This window comes from Aptenodytes forsteri, unplaced genomic scaffold, assembly GCF_000699145.1.
Source record: "Aptenodytes forsteri isolate BGI_AS27 unplaced genomic scaffold, ASM69914v1 Scaffold236, whole genome shotgun sequence".
In the NCBI taxonomy this organism is placed as follows: Eukaryota; Metazoa; Chordata; class Aves; order Sphenisciformes; family Spheniscidae; genus Aptenodytes; species Aptenodytes forsteri.
In genome coordinates this window covers 2,255,842-2,278,788 of record NW_008794456.1, presented here as the reverse complement: position 1 = coordinate 2,278,788, position 22,947 = coordinate 2,255,842, and the positions used below count along the sequence as shown (strand labels likewise).

Sequence of the window (22,947 nt, the reverse complement as noted above, 5' to 3'; positions counted from 1 at the left end):
TGGCCAGTTTGGGTCAGCTGTCCTGGCTGTGCCCCCTCCCAGCTTCTTGTGCACCTGCAGCCTTCTCAGTCAGTAGAGCATGGGGAGCTGAAAAGTCCTTGACTAGTGTAAACACTACCTAGCAACAACTAAAACATTGGTGTGTTATCAACATTGTTATCAATGTTATCAACATTGTTCTCATGCACAGCAGAATACGATGGCTGAAACATCTCTTGCTATTTTGTTTATCGTTTGCTGAGGTCTAGCTCAGCTTGACATTTGGCAGTTCTTATTTTATCTCTGTACTACTTGCTGGCTTCTTGCTAATGAATCCTTTCCTCTCCGTAATATGTAGACTCTAATTGTTCCTAATGTCTTTTTTGAGGTTAGTTCCGAGGGTACAGCTTTCAAATAGTTTTGCATCTTTGACCTGAGAGAAATACTTAGATGGCTGCTTTCCCATTCCTTATATCCTTAGTCTACTTGATTTTACTGTCTTACTTAATTTCTCATACTTAAAGAGAGTGAACTTTGATTCTCTTACAACACTTACCTCGTTTTATCCTTAATTTAATATGAATTTGCTTGTGTGCACTCAATCCAAGGTAATTTTATATCACCAGCTCTTCTTAATATGCTTGTAACTTGCCAAAACAAAGCCTAAAATAGCATCAGCTATTACTGGTTGAGACACCCTTTCTGTGAAGAAGTCTGGCAGCGATATCGCATCCAGGAATATGTAGTCCTTACGATTTCTATTAGCTTGCTCTTCAGTTCATAGCTAAGAAAATTTTTTCCCCAAATTGATTTTTTTCTGTCATCTTTCTCCGAATACCTATTGGTGTTGAATGTCTCAGTCCTGTCTCATGTTTGCAATAGCAGTTCTTTGTTACTTTGCTATGGCTTTATTGTCCTTCTTCAGGAAGCCCACCTGCACCTCCTTTCGCTGGAGATCTCTTCGTAGCTCAACATAGCATTCCTCCCTCCTTTCTCGCAGCAACCCAGCAGCATTGCTCGTTTGAGTGTGAGATAAAACCAATTTTCTTCTGCATCCTTTAACAACCGTTGGAGACTTGAGTCTGCATTTTGCATTCCTTAATTTGTCAAACAGCATGGTCTTGCTCACAGAATCCCAGAGTGGTTGAGATTGGAAGGGACTTCTGGAGGTCCAGAGGTCCAACCTCCTGCTCAGACAGGGCCACCTAGAGCCAGTTGTCAAGGACCATGAACCGGCATCTTTTGAATATCTCCAAGGAGGGAGACTCCACAACCTCCCTGGGCAACCTGTGCCAGTGCTCAGTCACCCTTGCAATAAAAAAATGTTTCCTGATGTTCAGGGGGACCCTCCTGTGTCTCAGTTTGTGCCTGTTGCCCCTTGTCCTGTCACTGGGCACCGCTGGAAAGAGCCTGGCTCCGTCCTTTTTGCACCCTCCCTTCAGGTGTTCATAGACATTGATGAGACCCTGCTGAGCCTTCTCTTCTCCAGGCTGAACAGTCCCAGCTCTCTCAGCCTTTCCTCATAGCAGAGATGCTCCAGTCCCATCATCATCTTTGTGACCCTTTGTTGGACACTGGCCTGTATGTCCATGTCTCTCTTGTACTGGGGAGCCCAGCACTGGACCCAGTATTCCAGGTGTGGCCTTGCCAGTGCTGAGTAGATGGGAAGGGATCACTTCCCTCGACCTGCTGGCAATACTTTATCTAATGCAGCCGTTGCATGGTAAGCAAATACCATTGGCCTTCTTTGCGGCAAGGGCACGTTGCTGGCTCACGTTCAATATGACGTCCCCCAGGTCCTTTCCTGCCAAGCTGCTTTCCAGCTGGGTGGCTCCCAGCATATATTGGTGCCTGGGGTTGTTCCTCCCCAGGGGCAGGACTCTGCACTTCCTCTTGTTGAACTCTGAGGTTCCTTCTGGCCCATTTCTCCAGCCTGTGAAGGTCCCTCTGGATGGCAGCGTGACCCTCTGGTGTTATCAGCCACTCCTCCCAGTTGGGTGTCGCCTGCAAACTTGCTGGGGGTACGCTGCTGCATCATCCAGATCATTAATGAAGATGTTAAATAGGATCAGACCCAATATTGACCCCTGGGGGTAGACTGCTAGTTACGGGCCTCCAACTAGACTTCATGCCACTGGTCACCACCCCCAGGCCCAACCATTCAGCCGGTTTTCAATCCACCTCGCTATCTCCTCATCTTAGCCCGTATTTGCTAGGCCTACTCTCGTGAGGGTTGTCATGTCTCCTTCACAGAGAGCCTGTAGCCATATAGATCTCCTTTTGGCTTTACTTTCAGTCCGTTGTCCGTCTGGTGTAACTGCTGTCAGATTTGATGCCACGTGAAAGCTTTTCTACGCTGGATGCTAAGACACTATACAGTTCGACACTACGCTTCTCACACCACCCAGGGGCACTGCTTTACTTAAACGTTTCTTTTCCCTCCTCACCATCCTGATAATTTTTTTCAGAGCAGTTGATGAGTAGGAGATGGTATTATGAAAAGTAATGGTTCCATAGAGGAAAAAATAGAGGAAAGTCAGTAAAAAAAGTATGGTTTGTCTCCAGGACTCGCTGTGTCCTTTCAGGTCTTGTGCAATCTTCCGTGGTGGATTGCACTGCCCTCAATTGCCCTTAACTGCAATCTGTGTTCCTTACCTGTCCTTTCTGTACCTCTTTCCTATTTGCTTTCCTTGTTTTTCCCGTTGTTGTAAAGTCTTTGGCTCTCTGTAGAAGTTTATCTTCAGTAAGATAAAATAGAAGGTAACTGAAGGTATGGATTTGTATGTAAGCCTATCAGTACTTAAAGGGGGCTTATAAAAAAGATGGGGGCAAACTTTTTAGCAGGGCCTGTTGTGACAGGACAAGGGGGAATGGCTTTAAACTAAAGGGGGGGAGATTGAGACTAGATAGAGGGAAGAAATGTTTTACGCCAAGGGTGGAGGTCAGGTTGGACGGGGCTCTGAGCAACCTGCTCTAGTTGCAGATGTCCCTGCCCACGGCAGGGGGGTTGGACGAGATGGCCTTTAGAGGTCCCTTCCAACCCAAACTATTCTATGATTCTATGATTTTTGGGACAAAGACTTCCTAGCAGTCAATCCTTGACTGGGGTTCACTACAAGAGTTAAAATAGAGCCATGGGGTGACTTCTCACTTCTTAACCTCTCTGCTTTCCTGACTGCTCCTTCAGCACTCACCCCGTGCTCCTTTCTTTTCAGGAATATTTTTTACTCAGACCTTTCCCGTATTCCCTCCCTTAGTTCTTTTTCTAAGTGGTCGTCCCTTATTTCACTGCACAAAAGTTCCTATGCGGTTGGGTTTAGTCCTTCAGGGCAAGCCGACTCGTTAATTAAAACTACATGTTGCAGTATGGCCAGGATGCAAACTGTTTTTCTTATCTCGGAGACTGCCTCCTACAGTTCTGCTCACTATTAAACTTTGTGCAGCTACGGAACACGTTTCAATTTCCCTTTTGACATTAGAGTGTTTTTAATATAAGAAGCATGATGAAGTCAGTGAAACTCTGTTACTGCCAGACTGCTGGAAAATATTCTCTCCTTGCGTGTGTGCATCACCTTGCAGCTTGTGCATGTGTTTGGTCTGTTCCTCTGCAGTGCAGCATCTCCAGCTGGTATTTTGGGGGTTTTTTTGATTGTTTGAATATCATAATAAACAGTCATTGTATGTACTCTCTCTTATCCTGGCTTATTTTCAATTTAGATACAGTAGATGTATCTAAACAGAAGTGTTGATATATATACAAAATCTTGCAACAGAAAACTTCAGAAATGTACAGTCTTTACTGCAGAACAATTAATCTACAATCCACTTTTTTTTTTTAATATTAGAAACGTTATTCTGAAGTCCTTGATTGAAATCTGTCTCTCTTTCCCTCTCTTCTTGCCTGTTAAAATCTGGACTTGGAGAGCATAAATGCTCTTTTGTGCTAGAGATAGCTGTGTCCCTGCCAATGCTGAATTCTGGCTTTTTTTCCCCTTCTTGCTCCACCTCTCTTCAAAACTACTTCAGTTCGGGTTTTTTGGGGTTTTTTTGTTAAGTATATCGGTTTAGGGTGTCTTTCCCTGCCTGCTTTAATGACTTGAAATGATTATTTTGTAAAAGAACTAAAGCTGCAAAATGCAGAAAGCCTTCAAAATACAGCAATCTGCTTCCTAATACCTCCTGTCTGAGTGGCTTCCGAGTATGAAAGCTACGTTGCGGAGTTCACTTAAAACCTTAGCTCGCCAAGCTTTCTTGAAAACCCAGGTAAGGTCTTGGCGAAAACGTCTCGGTATTTCCATTCGCTCCGCTTTGCGGCTCCTCTCTGCTAACAAACGTTGTCTGGCACGGCCGCGGTGACTTTATAAGCATTGTGCAAACCCCAGCTGTTCACCTTTCTCTCTTTTGCTTGAAAAGCACTGCCCTAAATATTCCTTCTCTTCCACGGAACTGCGAGTGCACCCTTTAGGAAAGGACATTAGTGGATGTTGTTAGGGTTGGTGTTTTTCTGTAGTCGTGTAAATGTGATATGATCTTTTTTCCCCCCTATTTTTTCTGTTTTCTTAATCTTTGTTGTAAGTTTGCTTTGTTACTCATTCAAAATATATCTCAGATTAGAAAAGAGCTATAGAATACAAATGATCAGCTACACAATATTGCAATAAGCAGCAAGGAAATTCAATGCAGAAACTTTCAGAGGACTTCTTTTCATGAGTTTCAATCCAGAGCTCTCTCAGAGGTGAAACTTCAGCTCCGGAGCTGACAAGTAGTTAATGGTGAGAATTTGAAACTCTTTTTGATACTTGTGTAAATGTCAGCAGTTTTTAACGACGTTTAAACTAGCATGTATTTACCGGGAGCAGATTCCAGTGAGTGAGTCCCTCTCCTGAATGCACAGGGGGTGAAAATTAGAGTTGCTAATATAGCTAACTTCAAGCCCTGTTTAATGGCTGTAAGCTTTCTGCTCCATTACAGCTTACTGTTGATGGTGTTTTCTACCACTCAGTAAATATAAACTTGTGTTCTTGTCTTGTTTCATACCCAAACTATTGTTTTCATTAACATTTTGTCCCATTTGATTTTAGATTTTTTTTTCTCCGAGATTCAGAGCCCTTTTGCATTGATCTCTACTTTCTGAGTATATGTGAGGCTCCTAGGAGCTGATTAAGGAAAAAACACGCTTTGTAATTGTATCATTAACTGGCAATTGCCTCCTCTCTTTCCCTCACGTTGGCTGAAGTATTTTAATTCGAATGTGCTTAAACGTTAATTATGAGCCAAATGCTTCAAGGAACAAAAAGAGGTGAAGGGGTTTTGCAGCCTCTTGCATACAAAATATACCATTTGCGAAATCTCGCTGGATATTCACTATATATTGTTTGCTCGGCAATTCGTCGTCATGTTGGGCTTCAAAACCGTGCCACCGTGACTACGTAGCACCGCTGCACGTGCTGCCTGGTGGAGCGCTGCAGCAGCCTTAGACAGCTTACGCTGTTTGAGGACTCCAAGTATTTGATAACCGATGGGAAATTTTCAAGTCACTTAAATTGCTGCCTTCCACTCTGATTTCATAAAGGCTGTAGTGGAAAAATAGCTAAAATTGCCTCTGCTGTCCACATTTTTTTAGTTTCTCAAATTTCTGCATGGGCTGTGGAAGCTTTTTTCTGGGTTCCTCCAGCTGATTTATTTCAGGACTGTGGGTCTATATAGCCTCTTCTAGAGCTTTAGTCCCTTCTACACAGAAAGTTAGTGCACTGTGGATATGCACAGTTAATGCACGGTCACATAATGTGTTGTCATAATCATTCTAGATATTTCAAAATACGCTGTTTACCGTGATAGGAAGATATTAGTGAACCCACTCAGAATGTTGAATTGCTGTCTAGTTCATCTGCTGAAATGGTGAATGGTGAACCGAAAGGTGGAAACAATTCATCTCCCTTAAATTGATCGCTGCTTTCCGAGGAGCTGCCAAAAGTTCACGCGCAGAAACTGTAACAAATGGGAGACCTGAAAATTGAGGACAGCCGCAAACGTGCTGTAATTAAATCAGCCTTTCGTTTGCAGCGCTTTCTTTCGGTGACGGAGCGGGTGACTGTCGCTAACCCGCGTGTACACGGGTTACACAGCGTGCCTGCTGCTGTGTGTCCGGAGACCGCAGTGTGTGCTCTCCCACGGAATGAAATGTAAACTGTTACGTGCGAACCTCTTGGATGATGAACTCTTTAAGGAACTACCTTCCTTTGGGGCCCTCCTGTCGCTGCCTTATGTTGCTTTTGTTAACTTAGCGCTGGCGCAGATATTGCCAGGGTGACTGCATCCAAGTTTTGAAGCAAAATACACATTTTAGTGCTCCAGTTAAGAGCTGCACTGCTGCGACTGAAAAAGATTTCAAATAGGTGTGAGAGTATGATTCCGCTCTGAATAAAGCTTTCAGAAATGACACTTCCTTGGATTTGAGTGCTTTGTAAATTAGATCTGCGACCACTAATTTTGACACATTTTTATGACCTTTTCTTCTTTCCTTAGTTGTTCGTCTAAGGGAACAGCCTCAGCTCTATTTATTCCCATGCATCAAAAGATTTCTGCTCTGCCTCTCATTGCAACCGAAGGGTTTGCTCTGGCATTGTATTATTTTCACTAATGGCCTCCTTTGACCTGTAAAACAGTTCCCACTGGTTTACAATAATATGCTGAAAATGTATGTAGGAATGTAAGAGAGCAGATTCTCTTCACGTCTATTTGGCTTTGCGGAGCTGGCAAGAACGTTGTAAATGTGTCTTTTCCTTAAGCCGGTAGATATTTCCTGTGTTAGTATGTAGGCAAAGTTCACGTGGAGCCGTATGCTGCTGGTGTCAGTTGTATTTCAGAGTAGAGATGAATTATAAACTAGACTGAGATTCTTCTAAGGAACGGCGCTCTGGCTGATTAAAGCGGGCTCATTTTCTCTTACGCTGAACGTGGCTATTTAAGTGGGAAACAGTAGCCAACATTTTATAAAGTGCCAGGAATTACATTCCTAAAAAGTCTTCACAATCCTCAAAGCTCTCACTCCGATCTTTATCATCATTATTTTAATGTTTCATGGTTCTTGTGTCCAGCAGTATGCAAATACTGAAATCTTCCCAGGTTCTCATTTTTCAAAGGAAATCTCCTTCATTAAAGCAGTTTTGGATTATATTTCTTCTTCTGATATTCTTTCCCCATCCTGCAACTTTTATTGGCAATGTTACCCATAAAACAGGTGGTTTCCATTAGCATGAATCTTAATACCATTTTCAATTAAGCTTTAGTTTTTACTTGCCATTCGGTGTTTAACGTGGTTCGGGAAGCGTTCGTTTTCTTGCAGAGCGAAGTGGTGGGTGACACTTCACCGCAGCCAAGGAAAGCTTTGGGGTGCCCTTAGCCTCCTGCCAGGTGAGGAAGACAGCACCCCTCCGCCTGAAAACGGAGCTGGAGGAATGTCGGATCCCACGCTTCCACCTTCCTTTTATTTTAGGCTTTCGACCCCTTTAAGGTGACGTGAATTACCAGCAGTGATGCTCTCTGGGGTTACCTCTTTGAGGTTTACAGCCTAACTAAAAGGCTTTGATAATGCACGTAATCAGATGGAGCGAAGAAACCGTACCGCAGTTAAAAAGCCGGGTCTGTAACTGACTCTAATACCCTGATTTGCCTCTGGAGGAAACATTAGGCATTTGATACAGGGCATAAATACCCCTGAGGACTGGGCATGGCCCGTGGAGGTTTCCAGCCTTCCTCTAGATTGATGTCGTTCTGTAATCAAAAGCCACAGGCTAATCGAATGAAAGCTCTCAGTAAGGGTAAAGCGAAAGAAAAAATGTCTTTGTTCTTGGCTAAAGAGAATAAAATACTTACAGAGAGATAGTGATTGCTTTGATAAAATGATTATGTAGCCTTGAAACCATACTGAGGACGATGATCTTGATAGGTTTCCTACCAGGTCCTCAGTGTGCCTCGTGCACCTTTAATTAGGAATAGATGTAGGTGCAGAGATAGAATCATCCTGAGCTCTCTGGGACCCTTCTGTTCCAAAAATGTTCTTTTTCTTTTGCTTCTGAAAGCACTGGAATGCCAAAGTTGTTTGCTAATGATGTCCCTTGCCTTTATTTAGATATAACTGCAGGTGCTTTTGAGCTTCTTTCACTGCATCTCTCTCGCTGTGGCAAGAGGCTTGCTTTAAACCGAACAATGAAACGTAAATCAATTTGTTAATCTGATGAAATTTGCTGTTGAATGTAATTACTTTTGGAGACATGCAATTACATTACTTTCAGAATAGGCAAACTGACATCTTCTGCTGGGGACGGAAAGATTTGAAACAGAACAGTGAAATGATACTTTAAAACATGAAACAGCTGCTTCCTTTTTATCTGCTCCTGCCTTCTTATTTTTGGCATCAACCGATGACATTTTTCTCCTTTTAGAAGTTGTTCCTTTTCATATTAAGTAGTGTTTTTGTTAGCAGCTTCTTAAATCCTTAAAAACTGGGGTTTCTCTCAAAGGCAGTTAACCCTTGCTAGGATGCGTTGCAACTTCAGTACCTTTTTACTGGAGGTGGTGGCTTCAATAACCTTGAAAATTGCTCACGCTAAGTTTTCCCCAAGTGCTGTTATCGTTGCATGGGATTTTTATCCTTTGACCCAACCATGGAAATCTTGGGGTTTTATGTCTACAACTTGAGCTATACTTGGGATGAGCGGTAGTAACTCACTGATCTTTGTTTGCGAGGTTTAGTGTAAGATGCTCGTACAGCGTTGGAAGTCTGCTCGTGTGGCTGTTCCAAAACTTTAGCTGCATAAATAAGAGACGTTATAGGAGAACGGAGAGACGGAGACTGAGATTCAGATTTAATAATACCAGGAGGATTTCTTAGGATGAGGGTTTTTCTGGATATAAGAGTAAGACATGTATGGATTGTCTTACTTTTAAGGAAGCTGATCTTTTCTTTTTTTTTTTTCCTTTTAAGTTGCAGGGCTGGAAAGCATAATACCAAAAAAATGCAGATTTTCTGTGGTTTTCTTTTTTTTTTTTCCTTTTAAGTTGCAGGGCTGGAAAGCATAATACCAAAAAAATGCAGAATTAATTTTCTGTGGAAGCAAAGTCTGCATTAGGCAATTAATTTCTCCTGGGTGAGGCCCAGGGAGATGAGGCCGGTTGCTTGCAGTTGCTGTGCTTCTGTGCTGAACAGCTCTTGAAAATACAGTATGCCACCGCTGAATGTAAATGTAAACCTCAAGTCCAAATATATTTCAGAAAATGAGCGATGTGGGCCATCGCTGGGAAGCTTTTACAGCTACCAAAAGAGCTAGATATATTTCCTTACACGAAAGCTTATTTAAAGAGTCAAAGAATAGTAAGCAGAGTTAATGAAGAGGAGAAAAGTGCACTGCCAATAAAATATAAGAAGCCAGCACACTCAAATGCAACAGCAGATGTAGCCTGGCTAAACCACGGGGGGGAAATATATCCCGTACTAACACAGGGTGACAAAACTAAAAAGCCTCTGGCTTGTTTAGCTAACAGAAGACAGAGCCACCAGCACTCAAATAACGGCTCTCAGCTGGCTCTGCGGGTCTGCTTTTGTTAAAACCAAACCATTCCTGGAATGTCGCTAAAACTTCTTTTTCTCTCCGTTTCCTGACTTCATATTATTAGGAGTTTTTCTACCGTATTGGCAAATCCTGCTCGCAGCAGTGTTGGCAAGCAGCGTGGAGAGCTGGGGTCAGGGCGGTGTGGTACTACCCCAGCCCTGCGTAATAATAAATTTCTGGGACGATTGGGGGTTTTGTTGTTGTTGGGGTGTTTTTTTCCCCCCTAAATCGTTGTTGTTTTTTTTTTTTCTTTCCTTAATCATGACTGTCATGTGTAGTTATTTCTTAAAACGGTCTGTTTTGCATGCAAGACTAGCACCGGCCTGATTCCTACACCTGGACCCAAAGTAGCTTTAAATTACGTGAATATTTTGACTATGGGGGATTGAAATAAATCACAATAGATTGATTTGTCAGTTCAGGTTTTTACTGGGAACTTCTTCATGACAAAATGGTGAAATACATGTTCTAGAAAGCCTTTAGTGATAGATAGCAACTACCTGTCCTTTTTTAATGCTAATACAAGAGCTTATATATATATATTTAGGTTGTTCATTTTTCCCCTACCAGCAATGTTATTTTTTTTCACGTTAAGACTTCTTTAACACAAAATCATAGCCGAGGCTCCCAACAAATAAAACCTTGATGAGCAAAACAGCCCAGCCTGTGATTTCTGACTTCATAGCTCTTCCAAAACTGTTACTGATGCTGCGTAACGAGGCGGCCCTTTGATCAGCCCTTACGTGAGCTCGCGTACCCTGTGCTTCGCAGCATAAAGTTTCCTTCCACAGTGCCTGACGTTTTTCCTCTGGTTTTATGTTGGAAACACAAATCAGGCTGCCAGTTCTCCAGCTCACGGGTATGCAGTGCAGGAAAATACATTTCTTAAACTCCCCGGCGTTTTATTTCATAACTATGCGAGTGCATCATTTAAAAAAAATCCTAAAATGGGTTGAACTTTTCAATTATTGCGTGAATCTTTGGTTCTTCTATCTTCTCTTATTTATTTTTTTTTTTTCCTCCCTGCAAATAGGTAGTTTGTTGAAAGTCAGGTGTTTTGTTTGGGGTTTTTGGTTTAGTTTTTTTTTTTATTGCCACTTCGCATAGTAATGTGACACCAGGTTTGAAGCAGCGTGTGTCTTTGATATTGTGTAATATGAGAAATGTTGTTACTAAAAGGTATTTTTATTTGGTTATTTATATAAATATATTCTTATTTTACTTTTGGAAAAATATACATATAATTTATATATAATTTATATATATAATTTATATGTAATATATAAATAGATATACTTATTTTACTGCTTTATTTTATTAAGGATGTAAAATCCTTAGAATTTCTGTAGAGAATTCTGAGGCTGGCATGTTGCAAACCTTTTGTGATACAGATTGATAAACGCTTTAAATCTTTTATCCCATATGATCCTTAGAAATCGCGGCTTCCTTGGAAAGGGGGACAGAGCTTTTTCCCCGCTGCAACACCGAGCTCTGTCTTGCATATATTTCCAGTGTTTTGTCTGGTCAGAAATGATGCAAAACAGAAGGTTTTGCCCATTTCCATCTGTCAGCTATTTTGCAGCCTAAAAAAAAAAATTGCTAATACGTATTTAGCTGCTTTACTCTTCTTTCTATTCTTGATTCCCTCTCGTGTACTGACATTGCAAGCTCTTTAGGAAAACGCTTTTATTCCTTTTAGGCTTTTGGCACACAAGTGGTTGTAGACTGCAAAGCTCATCTTTTTGCTGGACTTTGAGGGTCTGAGAGAGTGTTTGAGCTGTTACGTGCTAAAGTTTTAATTTTTTCCATGCTGAAACTGTCCATAAATAGTCGGTATGCTGACGGAACATAACTTACCCTGCACGCAGATGGTGTCAGAGCGCTGCTCGGCACGAAGCCAAGGAGTGGGATCCTTCACAAATGCATCTACACAGCAGTGTCTGATACCGGAGGGAGATGCGTGAGGACTTGCAACTGGGAAGAGTGGAGCGTTTTAATGCTAGCGGCTCACTTTCTGTGTCTAGTTTTGGCATTTTTATTTTTAACAACTTTTTTCAAAGTAGCTCCAAACTGCCTTGTCTCCAGAATAATTGTTGCAGTCGCGTATAAATCCACATCCATTTAAAATAAGGAACACGTCAGCGTTTTTCTCTTAAAAGACTCATATGGTGGCAAGAAAGCTCGCTCTGTAACCAAAATGTTATTCTCAGCCGCAGATTATAACCTCTTTTCTTCTTTCTGTGGCATGAGCAAACTGCTTAGTGCTTTGTGAGCGAGCCGAGCTTTGCTGCTGGGACTTCTCCTGGGGCGTGTGGCTCGGCCAGCGGTACCCGCTGTCCCTGCAAGCCGCCTGCCAACTGTCAGGCGTTCAGGCGAACACACGAGTGCTGTATCGCTGCTGCCAAGTTCGAGATAACTCGAAACAGCTTTGCAGCCTAAACACATCTGAGGTCCAGTATAAGGGTTGATATTTTATGTAGGTTTTCAAGAAGTCTCCTATTTGTTGCTTTTAAACCGAGCAGTGCAAAATGTGCATTTATATATATATATATTTTTTTTTAATTATATATATACACACATTTAGGGATTTTATTGCATTGTTTTTCTCAGCTGAATTCCTCTTAAAGGAGTGAATTCCTTACCTGCGTTTCATTTAATAAGCAAGACCTTTCAGCAAAGAGATTTTTTTTCCCTCTAGTTAAACATTTAAAGTAGAAGTGGCACGAAGTTTTTGTGCTGTGCTTGAGAAGGTACTGTTGCTTAGATGTTACAGAATTAAAACAGGCAACATACAGGATTGCTCCAAGAATCCCTTTTCAGGTGACTTCTACCAAACCTGCAGGTCAGCCTTCAGGGCTAGGTGTGGACAAGAGTTTGTAAGCAATAAGAAATCTTTTCTTGGACAAAAAGAAGCACTTTGGAAGTGATTTGATTGGGGACAGAAGCAATGTGACAACATCTCTTTTCTATACTTTTTTTTTTTAACCCTTTTCCTTTTGAATTCCAAACATAAAATTTGCATTCAAAGGTATTCAGCTGGACACCTTACCAATACCTAGATTTTGAGAGGCCAACGGTAAGTAAAGATTTTTGTCTGCAAGCAGTATGTGAGGTTGGGAGAGCCTTGACCGTTCGATTCTGTTTCCAAACCCTTAAAACGGTTTAAAGGCGTTTCTTCTCTATAACTGAAGCCTGTGGTGCTCTTTACTGCTGGAAGTGATTAATGTTGTTAGTCTTTGTCTCCAGTTGATGATAGTAATTTGCCTGAACTTAATTGCCGTTATCATGACATACGCTATTTTTAACTTTAGTCTTAAGAATGAGGTATTATGTAAAAATTCACCAGAATTCAACAACAAGTTGAAACAACTGAACAACCAGTTCAGCTGTATGCAAGAACCCAAATGAGGCAGAATTATTTGTGTGCTGTGCTCTCTGCTTTGGGGAGGGTTCGTACCCAAAGCTTGGTGGAAACGAAATACACCTTAGAGGTCCTCTTCTCATGGAAATTCGCCTTACTGAGTTTTTAATTATAACTTGGCCATCTCGGCTTGTTGGACCTACTCCTCATCCTCCTGAATGCTGCCTCTTCACTGAATGTTCTCTCAAACTTTACAAAGCCAACAGGGATTTTTGCTGAAGTTATTTTAGAAGTTGCTACCTGAATTTGCAGTTTCACCTTGGCTGCTGTGCCTACAGAGTCATCCGCAAGGACCAAGGACGGCCTCGTTGCTGCAATGCAAAACGCAGTTGCGCTTTGCATTTCTAGGGCAGAATTATAGGTGTGAATTCCTTCTCTAACCCTCCTTGGAGGCTACTTAACTCCTGGTTGAGAAGAGTTGGGACAGTACCTCTTAACCCATTGCAGCAAGGTTTATCAGAAATCATCTTTCACGATCCTTTAATGCCAACCACAAGCGTGCCGCTGTTGTTCACAGCAGGCACAGAGCAGGAGCTCTCAGGAAAGAGCATCCAGCAACAGACCCCAAATTTCAGTGTCGAAAGAGAGTTTACAAGGCTGTGAATTCTTGCCTGTATTTTCCTACAGCCTGACACCACCACCAGTGCCTGCACAACCCGTGAGATTCACCACCGCCACAGCCCTACCTTTGCTGTTGCTTCAGCTACTGTCATAGCTCTGAAAGCAAGAGCTGGGGCCGTTTTGTATTTATTTTTATTTTTATTTTTTTCCTCTCCTGCAAAATTGCTACAGTAGCCTCAAGTTACCTTACCACTCTTCTCTTGCATGACCATTGTCACCTTCAGTGTGCGGACAGGGTAGATCTTTAGTTTTAAGGTATTTGACTGACATTCAGAAGAGCTGAGTTTTTTTCTGGCTGCCTCAGGTCTTCTCTTGCATGACCATTGCCACCTTCAGTGTGCGGACAGGGTAGATCTTTAGTTTTAAGGTATTTGACTGACATTCAGAAGAGCTGAGTTTTTTCTGGTCCTGCCTCAGGTTTCTTGTGGCATTTGGTAGTGCGTTACTGTAATGAGTAGGTGTGCGGGGTCTGAGCTGAGATTGCTGTTCCAATTACGGGACTTCCCAGAACATTGTTTGCTAGTGCACTTTAAATTTAGATGAGTATCACTATTCAACACCTGGCTGTTTATTGAACAAATACTTCCCATTTGTCAGATTTGTGTGGTAATTTTTCTGATGCGGAGAAATGGGGGACTAAATCTTAAGCGCTATTTTTAATTTAGAGGCAGCTATGCCCGTGTTTGCTCTGCACAGCGATCTGGGAGCTCGCATGGGGAGACAAAGCATATATAATGGGCATTTCTGAGCCAACTGCAGCCAGTTAGCTGAAAAGTGACAATTTGTGACGACTGCAGTAAGGCGGCACAGTATTGGAATATAAATCGATTTCCATCTCGGTATAAGTTCAGAAGTGAACTACTTTTTATATTTGCACAGTATCAAGCGTTTGTGCCATAAAGCTCAATCGCTTAGTTAATATTGCAGCAAGTGAGGAGTAAGTCATTTATCTCTTTCATTGGTCCTCCACACAGGAGCAACGTGGCTCGTAGTAGTAGGTGTGAAGATGAAATTGTCGTGGAGGTTTTATTTTTACTTCTTGTCGAATGTAAATCTGAGCATGTGAACCTCTTCAGCTGCACCAAGTTGGCCAGAAGTTTTTCTTCGACAAAATATAAAGCAGCAGTCTGTTGAGTGTGCTTGGATGCAAATTGGTTTTTGAGATTCTGATGAGCAATGAGTAATTCTTCTAATGCAAGCAGGAACAGATCAATCTGGACTTACATCTGGGACTTCTCTGCTTTCTGTGATCCACCTCTCCTGGACCTTTAGCTGTCAGATCAGCTGGTGTTGCAGCTGTGGATGGTTATCCCCTACTCAGATTTGTCAGCTTTCAGTTGAGCATCACAACTCCTCCTTCTGATGTCCACACCCACACCATCAGGTGTATTACAAACTCTCTGGGATCTCCCACCTCAGAATCATGTTCCACTTTAACTTGTTGTGTGTCAGAGTTTTTTGAGTTACAATTAATTGCTGTAAGACCCTTCCTTCTCTCAGACTTAAGGTTTAACTTTTCTGTCTAGAGAATCTTTCCCTGTGGAGCAAGTTGTTCTTGCAGCTTTTGAAGACTTGCAGGGGTCAAGTCAGCTTAAATTTTCTTCCTAACCTCAAAATTTGGGATGTAGTTTTGCTGTTCATTTAAAATAGATCCATGGTGCCTCTAAAATGGGAAAGTCCCGCTGCCTCCGTGGTGTGGCACCGCGTTGCCCACTGGTGCAGTGACTGTGACCAGGGTATGAAAGCTGGCTCAGCAAAGGTCAGTTTTCAGCTGCAGTGGGTTGTGTGATCTGGTTTACTCTACAGCTGCAAATACACTGTACACTCTTGCTGGGTAATGGGAAATATGGGAACAAGTGGTTAAAGGGAGGGTGTGGATGCACACTTGGTCACCAGCAGCACTTATGGAAGGGTTAAAATGTTGGTGTAATCATGGTCTGTGACAAGCTTTGCTTCATTCCCTTAGAGATGCAAATATCTTTTGGTTTTTTCGGTGTAGGTGTCTTGTTCTGCACCTAACTGAACGTTAACCCTGCACAGAGGCAAGGAGTTGTAATGCTTCTCTTCCCTTTTGGAGATTCAACATCCACATTTCACTGTCACATATCTTCATTCACTGAAATTTGTATTCCATTATCCATTTGTTAAATTGCCAAACTGTACTTGGTACATCTGAATGCAATAGTTTGGGTCTTGACTGAGACAGGGCATAATGCTAATCAACCCTTTTCCAGGCAAAGATGGACGGAGGGCAGCTGATCCCCTTGCATCCAAAAAGAAACTGTCTTTTAGGATCCTGTGACACAAAGCTCCCGAAACAAAGCTGGTATATGTTTTCCTTCTTGAGCACCACCAATTAGAACAGGGTTTGTTAGGTTGTTTTAAGAAGATCGTGGTTTCTCTCAGCAATCGGTCATCCTACTGCATTTGCCTGTTACCTCTTATACCTGGATTACAAGTATAAGCCAATGTACATTTAATGTTTTTGTTCTCTGACGTTTTGTGAGGCGTTAGCCCATGTTCGTTGTCCCCCAAGACATAACGTAAAGAATTAAGAAAGAGCAGGTATTAATGAGCTTATTCTTTCCAGGTGTGATGCACAATGTTAACACAGAGGACGGGTGGTCTTGACTTAGCCTGCTCTTCTGTACTTTGTGGTTTGTTCCACGGCCTGATCTGAAAGGTAGAAATAATTATAATAATGAAACATTCCCTCTGTACCTATATCCTAACGTTGGGACATGTTGGCTAGGCCTGTGACTGGATTTAGTTGCCTTTCGAGGCTCCTACAGCCTGAATTTATCTGATTCATCTTAGTCAAGCTTGTGAATTTGTATTTTGGGGTGGGGAGAACAGGGATGCAGGCTGTTTAAGCTGCTTATCAGGCTTATAGTGTGAGCTTTTCCTGTGTTTTGCCACTCGGGATCAGACTTATAAAAATTAAGGTCTACTTTTAAGCTTACCGCCACATCAAAGAGTTTTGCAAGAGTGAGGCCAAGTGGTTCTTGTAAGCTTGAATGTCAGCTTTGAGTTTCTTCTTCCGTTCAGTGAAGTTCTTCTTCCATCATTTTCGTTGAATCATCTAAGCTTTTAACACGTGCTGAGCCAGTTTCCAGTCTCTCTGTGCTTATTGACACTGAAAGCAGATTTAATAAATCAGTAGCCACTTCCTTTTTGTTGCTCAACATCTGCTCCAATGGCTGTGTGCCTTACCACAAACAGCTGCATGCGGTCCAGCAGCGTGGTGTGATAGTCAATGCCTAAACATGGGCACATGATGCCAAGAGGATGAGAGATAGGACATAGGACCTATCAGAGGCCCATGCCCTTCTGGAGCAGCAGCTGGAGGCCAGGTGAGATGTCTTAGGGTCAGATGAATGGCAGTAGGTTGCCCCTACCTAGGCAGTGAATGGAGCTTTTAGTACATCCACGAAACCAAGGGCAAGGAAGCACTGTGGAAATTTAAGCCATCTAAATATAGGGGTCTACAAATAGATGTCTTCATGTGCCTTAGGTGTTTAAGGTCCCATTAACGATGGAGGCTTACGATCTGGAACTGTTCAGGTAATCCTGTAATAGACACCTACATTGGCCGACTGAATCACAGATGGTGTTCCCATTGGGTGTAAAGGGACAATAGGCACATACCTCTGTATTCCTGTATTTAGACGTCTTAATCTGTGTCTGAATCCCATAAATCTCATCTGCGGAGGTGAACAGATGCTTCCTTCTGAAAAGTTGTCCTGGAAGCTAACAGCGCCGAGACGATTTGAGAGCCACCTGCCCAAAAAGGGTCATCTTGCCCTGCTCCTCCCTTCGGTTGCTGCTGAGTTTGCCTCATCCCTCAGTGAGCTGGGTCAGCTCAGCAATACCAGCAAAAAGCCCTGCATTCCTACGGTTAGTTCTCTGCTGGCTTAATAACTTGCCTTGGCTCACTGAAGATGTTCACATGTGGCAGAGCTGGGACCACCTTTTAGGTGGTGGAGCTGGATTGTTAAATTGGCTCGTTTTTCCCCGAAACCTCACCGCTGAGGCTGTTGGAGTTGGCTCGCTGCTCCTGTTGAGTGGAGAGCACCAAGAACAATACGCGTTTTCTGCCATGTGTTTCACTAGGGCACGTTGTGTTTAAAGGAGAACTGCAACCGGGAACGATGCTTCTCTTGAGCAGAAGAGCACTCTTTCCCCCCATTGCTATCATAGAGGGCAAAATGAATGTTTTGATGACTTTGGCATCGCTCAAGAATACTTAAAAACCATTTGTTTTTCAGCAGGTCCTTTGACAGAAGCGCAGGCGCTCAGCATTCAGGCCACGGCATCATGTTACTGTTGTCTGTATTCTCCAAGGTCAGATTGAATCCTTGCCTCTAACCATAAAAAAAACTAGAGAAAGTGGAGGTGCTGAGGAAGAAATAGAGGAATATGTACATAAATGTCATCTGCAGCTTGTTTGGCTGTTGGCTTTATCTCTTTGGAAGCCCTTGGAGCTCCCAGCCTTTCAGTCTTACGTGCTGCTGTTTTGTTCGTTAACTTTGGCGCTGGGACTATATTTCAGTAAAAAGCAAAGCAGCCTGAAATCTCTGAATTTCCACGGTTTTCAGTGCCGTGTGGTCCCGTAGATGTTCAAAACACGAGTGCTGTAGCGTTCTCCCGCCTGCTGGGTGAGGTTAATGGTTCTAGCAGTAGGGACCCTTTTGATATCTTGTGAATTCCCAGCAAGCACCGAACTCCAGTAGCCTGCTTCACGTTGCGCCTTCTTTGTTGTACTTCTCTGATTTCATAAGTTAATTAGACTTCTATTTTTCTCTCCTTTCCAGTTGTATTCTAGGAGTGTGTCCTGTTCAAAATACCATTTTGAATTTCACTTTTTCTCATCCCTAATATGAAGTAGCGTTGAAAAGGAAGGCAGCACTGATGTGAATTGAGTCACTTTATACAGTAGTGGAGAAAGGCGAAAATACAGCATGTTAAATAATCCAGCATTGTTAGCAGGGAAAGACAAGTTGTAGAAACAATATTTTCTACATGTTCATGTTTTCTCAAGCATTTACTTATCCCCAAATGCTCCAAATTCTGTTACGAAAATGCCATACTTGTAATGTTCCTCAGTACGTTAGCAGTTCTTCAGTTAACAAGTTTGGATTAGGAGTACTAACATTATGTGTAATATTAGAAATTATTTGGGTTTGGAGAGAGATTTGCCCCATCCCCATCATGGCTAATAGTTTGCCTTCTATTTCTCTAAAATAACAGTAATGTCCAGCACAAGTGGAAGGAGTTGTGTTGTGATGATTTGTCTGTAATTCTGTTTATTACACGTAAGCGAGAGGAGTTATTCAAATTTTTATGTTGCTATATTTATAAAAAGAATATTTCTACAGAATTTCTCATTGGTTTGGTGATACTCATTTTTCTTCGTGGTATGTGACATTCAAGTACTTTTTAATGAGTTCAAAGCACTTGTAAATCAAAAGACTGGAGGCTTAAATAACTTTAGATACGGTTGCACTTACAGGCTTAAGGTGAACTTGTTTCAAAATACGAAGTTGACTGAGTCAGCTGGACCCATTTGTGCACAAAATTACTCTCTTGAAATTATTCTCAAGTTTCTTTTCTCTTGGAGCACAAACTTGGGTACTAATGCAAACCAATTCCTGGTATGTAATGGTCCCAATTTGTTTGTCAAAATTTACGTCAGTCACAGGCTGTAGTTTAACTCCAGAAGTATTTTGAGTCTGAAGTACCAACTGTTCCTGAAATGTCAATTGGGTTCAGATTGCTTTTCCTTTACACAAAATATTTTGTGGCCAAGTACTTTGCCGTTAACTCCTTTGAAACGTGTGTGTACTGATTTCAAAGCTCGTGCACTTTTTAGGTCTTGTTGGGTAGTTAGAGGTAGCCAAATTTTCTTCTTGGCTTAATGTTTTATGCTAATCAGATGATAAAGAAAGTAAAGCTGTTAATTATACATTTTTATCAGTCCATATAGGCAGCTATTTTTATTCCTCTGGAAAGCAGGCAAATTTTTTTTGATACTTCAAGTGATGCGGCGTTAGAAAAAGTGTGATAGGCTTTTTCAGGTACAGATAAACAAAAGCTTTATAATATTCTCCGGCATTAACGTAATTAATTTTCTGATCTGTTTTGATCTTAGCTGCTTAAGGATACTGCATTATTCCTAAGAACGTAGTATAAAAAGTCTTTGAAGGACACGTGTGTTATGAAAGTGGCAATTTGATTCTGTAGCTGAGCTGAAGTTCTGCTCGGTACCTGGAGGATGCTCTCCCAATCCCCAGCATGAGATACACGGTGTTTCCCTGCAGTTACGCTGTTTATTCCTTTGGTGTACAAAATTACTTTTTTGAGAATGGATAAATGAATCTTCTACTGTCATTTAAACTTAATTAAAAATCCGTACCGCTAAGAAATTTGTGCCATATTTTCCCTATATCCAGAATGAACAGTCTACTTTTAACAGCTATTTCTAACCAAACTTTCTATGTAACTGAATTAATTAAGTCCTAGGAACAGATTATATTAGGGGAAATTAAGCTCTAAGTAAGCAAACCATTAACAATTATGACACTAAATTGCCTGTGACACAGATTGGTCAGGTTTAATAGCATAAAGTGTTTTCAGCTTGTGAGAAGTAAATTGCAGAAATCAACCTAGGCTTTTTTTTTTAATCCGTGTATGAGGTACAGATCCTCAGTTGGTCTTTGCAAGAGAAGAGCTCCAACAGGTAGGCAAAAGAACCACCACTGGTAAAGCATTTATAGTGCTTCTGTGTGAAACAAACCCAGATTTTCCTTCTCTGTTTTATTTCCTACACTTCTATCACCAAAAAATGAGAAGCCCTTCTCCTGTAACAGTTTAGAGATGAGTTCCTAGTCTCGTTAATCTTCCACAGAATCCGTCTTTATTTAAAATTAGCAGATACTTGTTTCTTCTTCACATTCTAAGTGGAGCAAGCTCTGGTTTCCATCACAAACTGGTCCTAACGATCGTCGCAGAGGACTGACCCGTTGATGATTTCTTTGTGCTTTTATTTTTCTTTTTCTACAAAAGGATTTTTAAATATAAGCTGTTGATACATAATAAGGTCTTTGTTTTGAAATGCATCTTTTATAGTCAGTCGGCATCATAGGTATTCTCAGACAGTATTTCTATATACTGGATATATTACATGTTTATATTTGGGGATGTGATATTTTAGTAAGAAACTTCTTTGCCTTAAAGAACTGCCAGAATAGTTTCGCGAATATAAAACCACCTCAGTTACCATGCACTGAGTTTTAAAACAAAAAGTGAAATCACGCTCACTCTCTTTTTCTCATCAGAAAGCTATTGGGAAGCACTTTATAAGGAAAAAAACAGCAAGAAACTGTGTGCTTTCTTGTCTTTTGCAGGCAGTAATATTGAGGTCACGAGCATCTGGTCTGCAGGTTTCGAGTTAGCTTTCCGGCGAAACAGAAGTTAGGCACTGTAAAGGAGCTTTCAGCTTAAGAGCATTTCGGTGTATTTATAAGAAAATTATTTTGGGCAGCTTCTATACCAAGTTACAATGGATATTTAAAGCAAATAGGATAATAGAAGGTGTTCTAGAGGAACAGAAATCCAAGCGATAATTCACTTTGCATATATTCATCATTTTTGGAATGTGACTATTGCTGGGAGGAGAGATTTGTATTTATGCTGATGACACTGTAACATGCCGTTTATTAAGGGGAAAAAAAAGAAAACCCAAACCACAAATGACACCTTAAGTGAATTTAATATCCATGGAAAGCTTTTGTAAGTGTAGATTTCGGTTTAGTTTTGAAATAAATTCAGTTACCGCATGAAAGAGTTAATATTCTGGTGTGGTGCTGAGATTGATAGTCAGAGGAAATAGGAGGTACCTGGAAAGAACTTCTGATTCCTAATATTGCAGAAGTTGCAATTCTGTTGGCTTCCCTCCCCTCTGCTTTGTTATTTTTAACCAGGCTCCCTAATCTTTCCTTTTGCCTCTAACCACCTCCCAGTTTCCTGTTCACTTCTTCCCCCTGTTTTTTGTCCAAAATATTCGCTTGTTTTTCGCTTTGCAGTGTGAGTGGATTGCGGGAAAGTGAGTTGCGATGAATGCCATAGCTGTTTTTACAGTATCTATTATCTTCTGTGTTTCATGCCTTTTTGCTGCTCTTGGTGTAAGTTACCTACTCGAGGAGATTTTGATGGACGAACATTGTTTGAATAGGAGCATGCATTTTGAACTTTTAAATGTTGTACTCTGGGTTGCTGTGTATACAAGTCATTAAAGATGCTCTTTTTTTAGCCCTGTGAAACTTCTGTCTTCTAACTTTTTGAACTAGCGTTTTCTCCAAGGTAGTTGATGTGCGCTGAAGACTGTTCCTTGAACGCTGTTGGGACAGAGAGATGTTACTTGTTTAGGTTCATTTTTTTTGGATATATGATTTCAAAATAATGTGAAGTTATAGTTTGTTTTCTTTTCCCTCAGGATATTTCGGTGCTTTTTCAAAAGAGTGTTCAAAAATGTTAATTGACTTAAGATGTATTTCATTGTAATTTTTTGATCCCAGCAACAATGCATCTTAAATATGAATTTTCTTTTCAGTAAGTAATAGAAAGCATTTGCTTTTCTTTTGCAGATTGCATTCTCACAGCACAGCAACTTTATGGACCTGGTACAGTTCTTTGTGACATTTTTCAGGTACTTTTCATTTAAGATAGCTAAATGTTTCTTCTTTAGGAAAGATATTTGTTTATTGTTTTTCAGTATAGTGTTTGGTTTTTTTGTTGTTTGGTTTTTTTTAATTAAACATCCTGCTTACATCACAGCCTAGAAAATGGAAATCCCTGTGGTTGTGTTTAGAGTATTTAATTAGGAAATATGTTAAGAAAATTGTCTGCCCATCTTTGCAGATGCATCTTGTCCTGTGCATGCAGGGAAGGGGAGGTTAGAGGAGGGGGTGGAGGCTTTTAGAAATGGAGAAGTTACTTTTAGAGTGGTATAGAAGACATCTTTTGAGTTACCACGTCATACAAATAACGTATGACTTTGAGAAATTGCAGATGTTCACACATTGTCAGACACAAATCATAAATTAAGGAAATGATTTTGCAAAGAGTTAAGCGTGGACTAATTTCAGACTCTTTAAGTAGGACCTTTTGATTTTAAACTGAAAATACATCAAGTTAAATACAAACATACATATTGCGGCCTTTCAATACTTAAAGGGGGCTTATAAAAAAGATGGCGGCAAACTTTTTAGCAGGGCCTGTTGCGACAGGACAAGGGGGAATGGCTTTAAACTAAAG

General features: G+C 41.2%; 1 protein-coding gene across 1 annotated transcript in view; it reads left to right on the top strand.

The window, feature by feature from the left end:
• The window catches only part of ATRN (attractin), a 124,487-nt gene that overhangs the window by 61,669 nt on the left and 39,871 nt on the right, over positions 1-22,947 (top strand). The window contains exon 25 of the mRNA XM_009290721.1: positions 22,278-22,339. Coding sequence (XP_009288996.1) covers positions 22,278-22,339 — 62 coding nt within the window. The remainder of the gene's footprint in view (positions 1-22,277; positions 22,340-22,947) is intronic.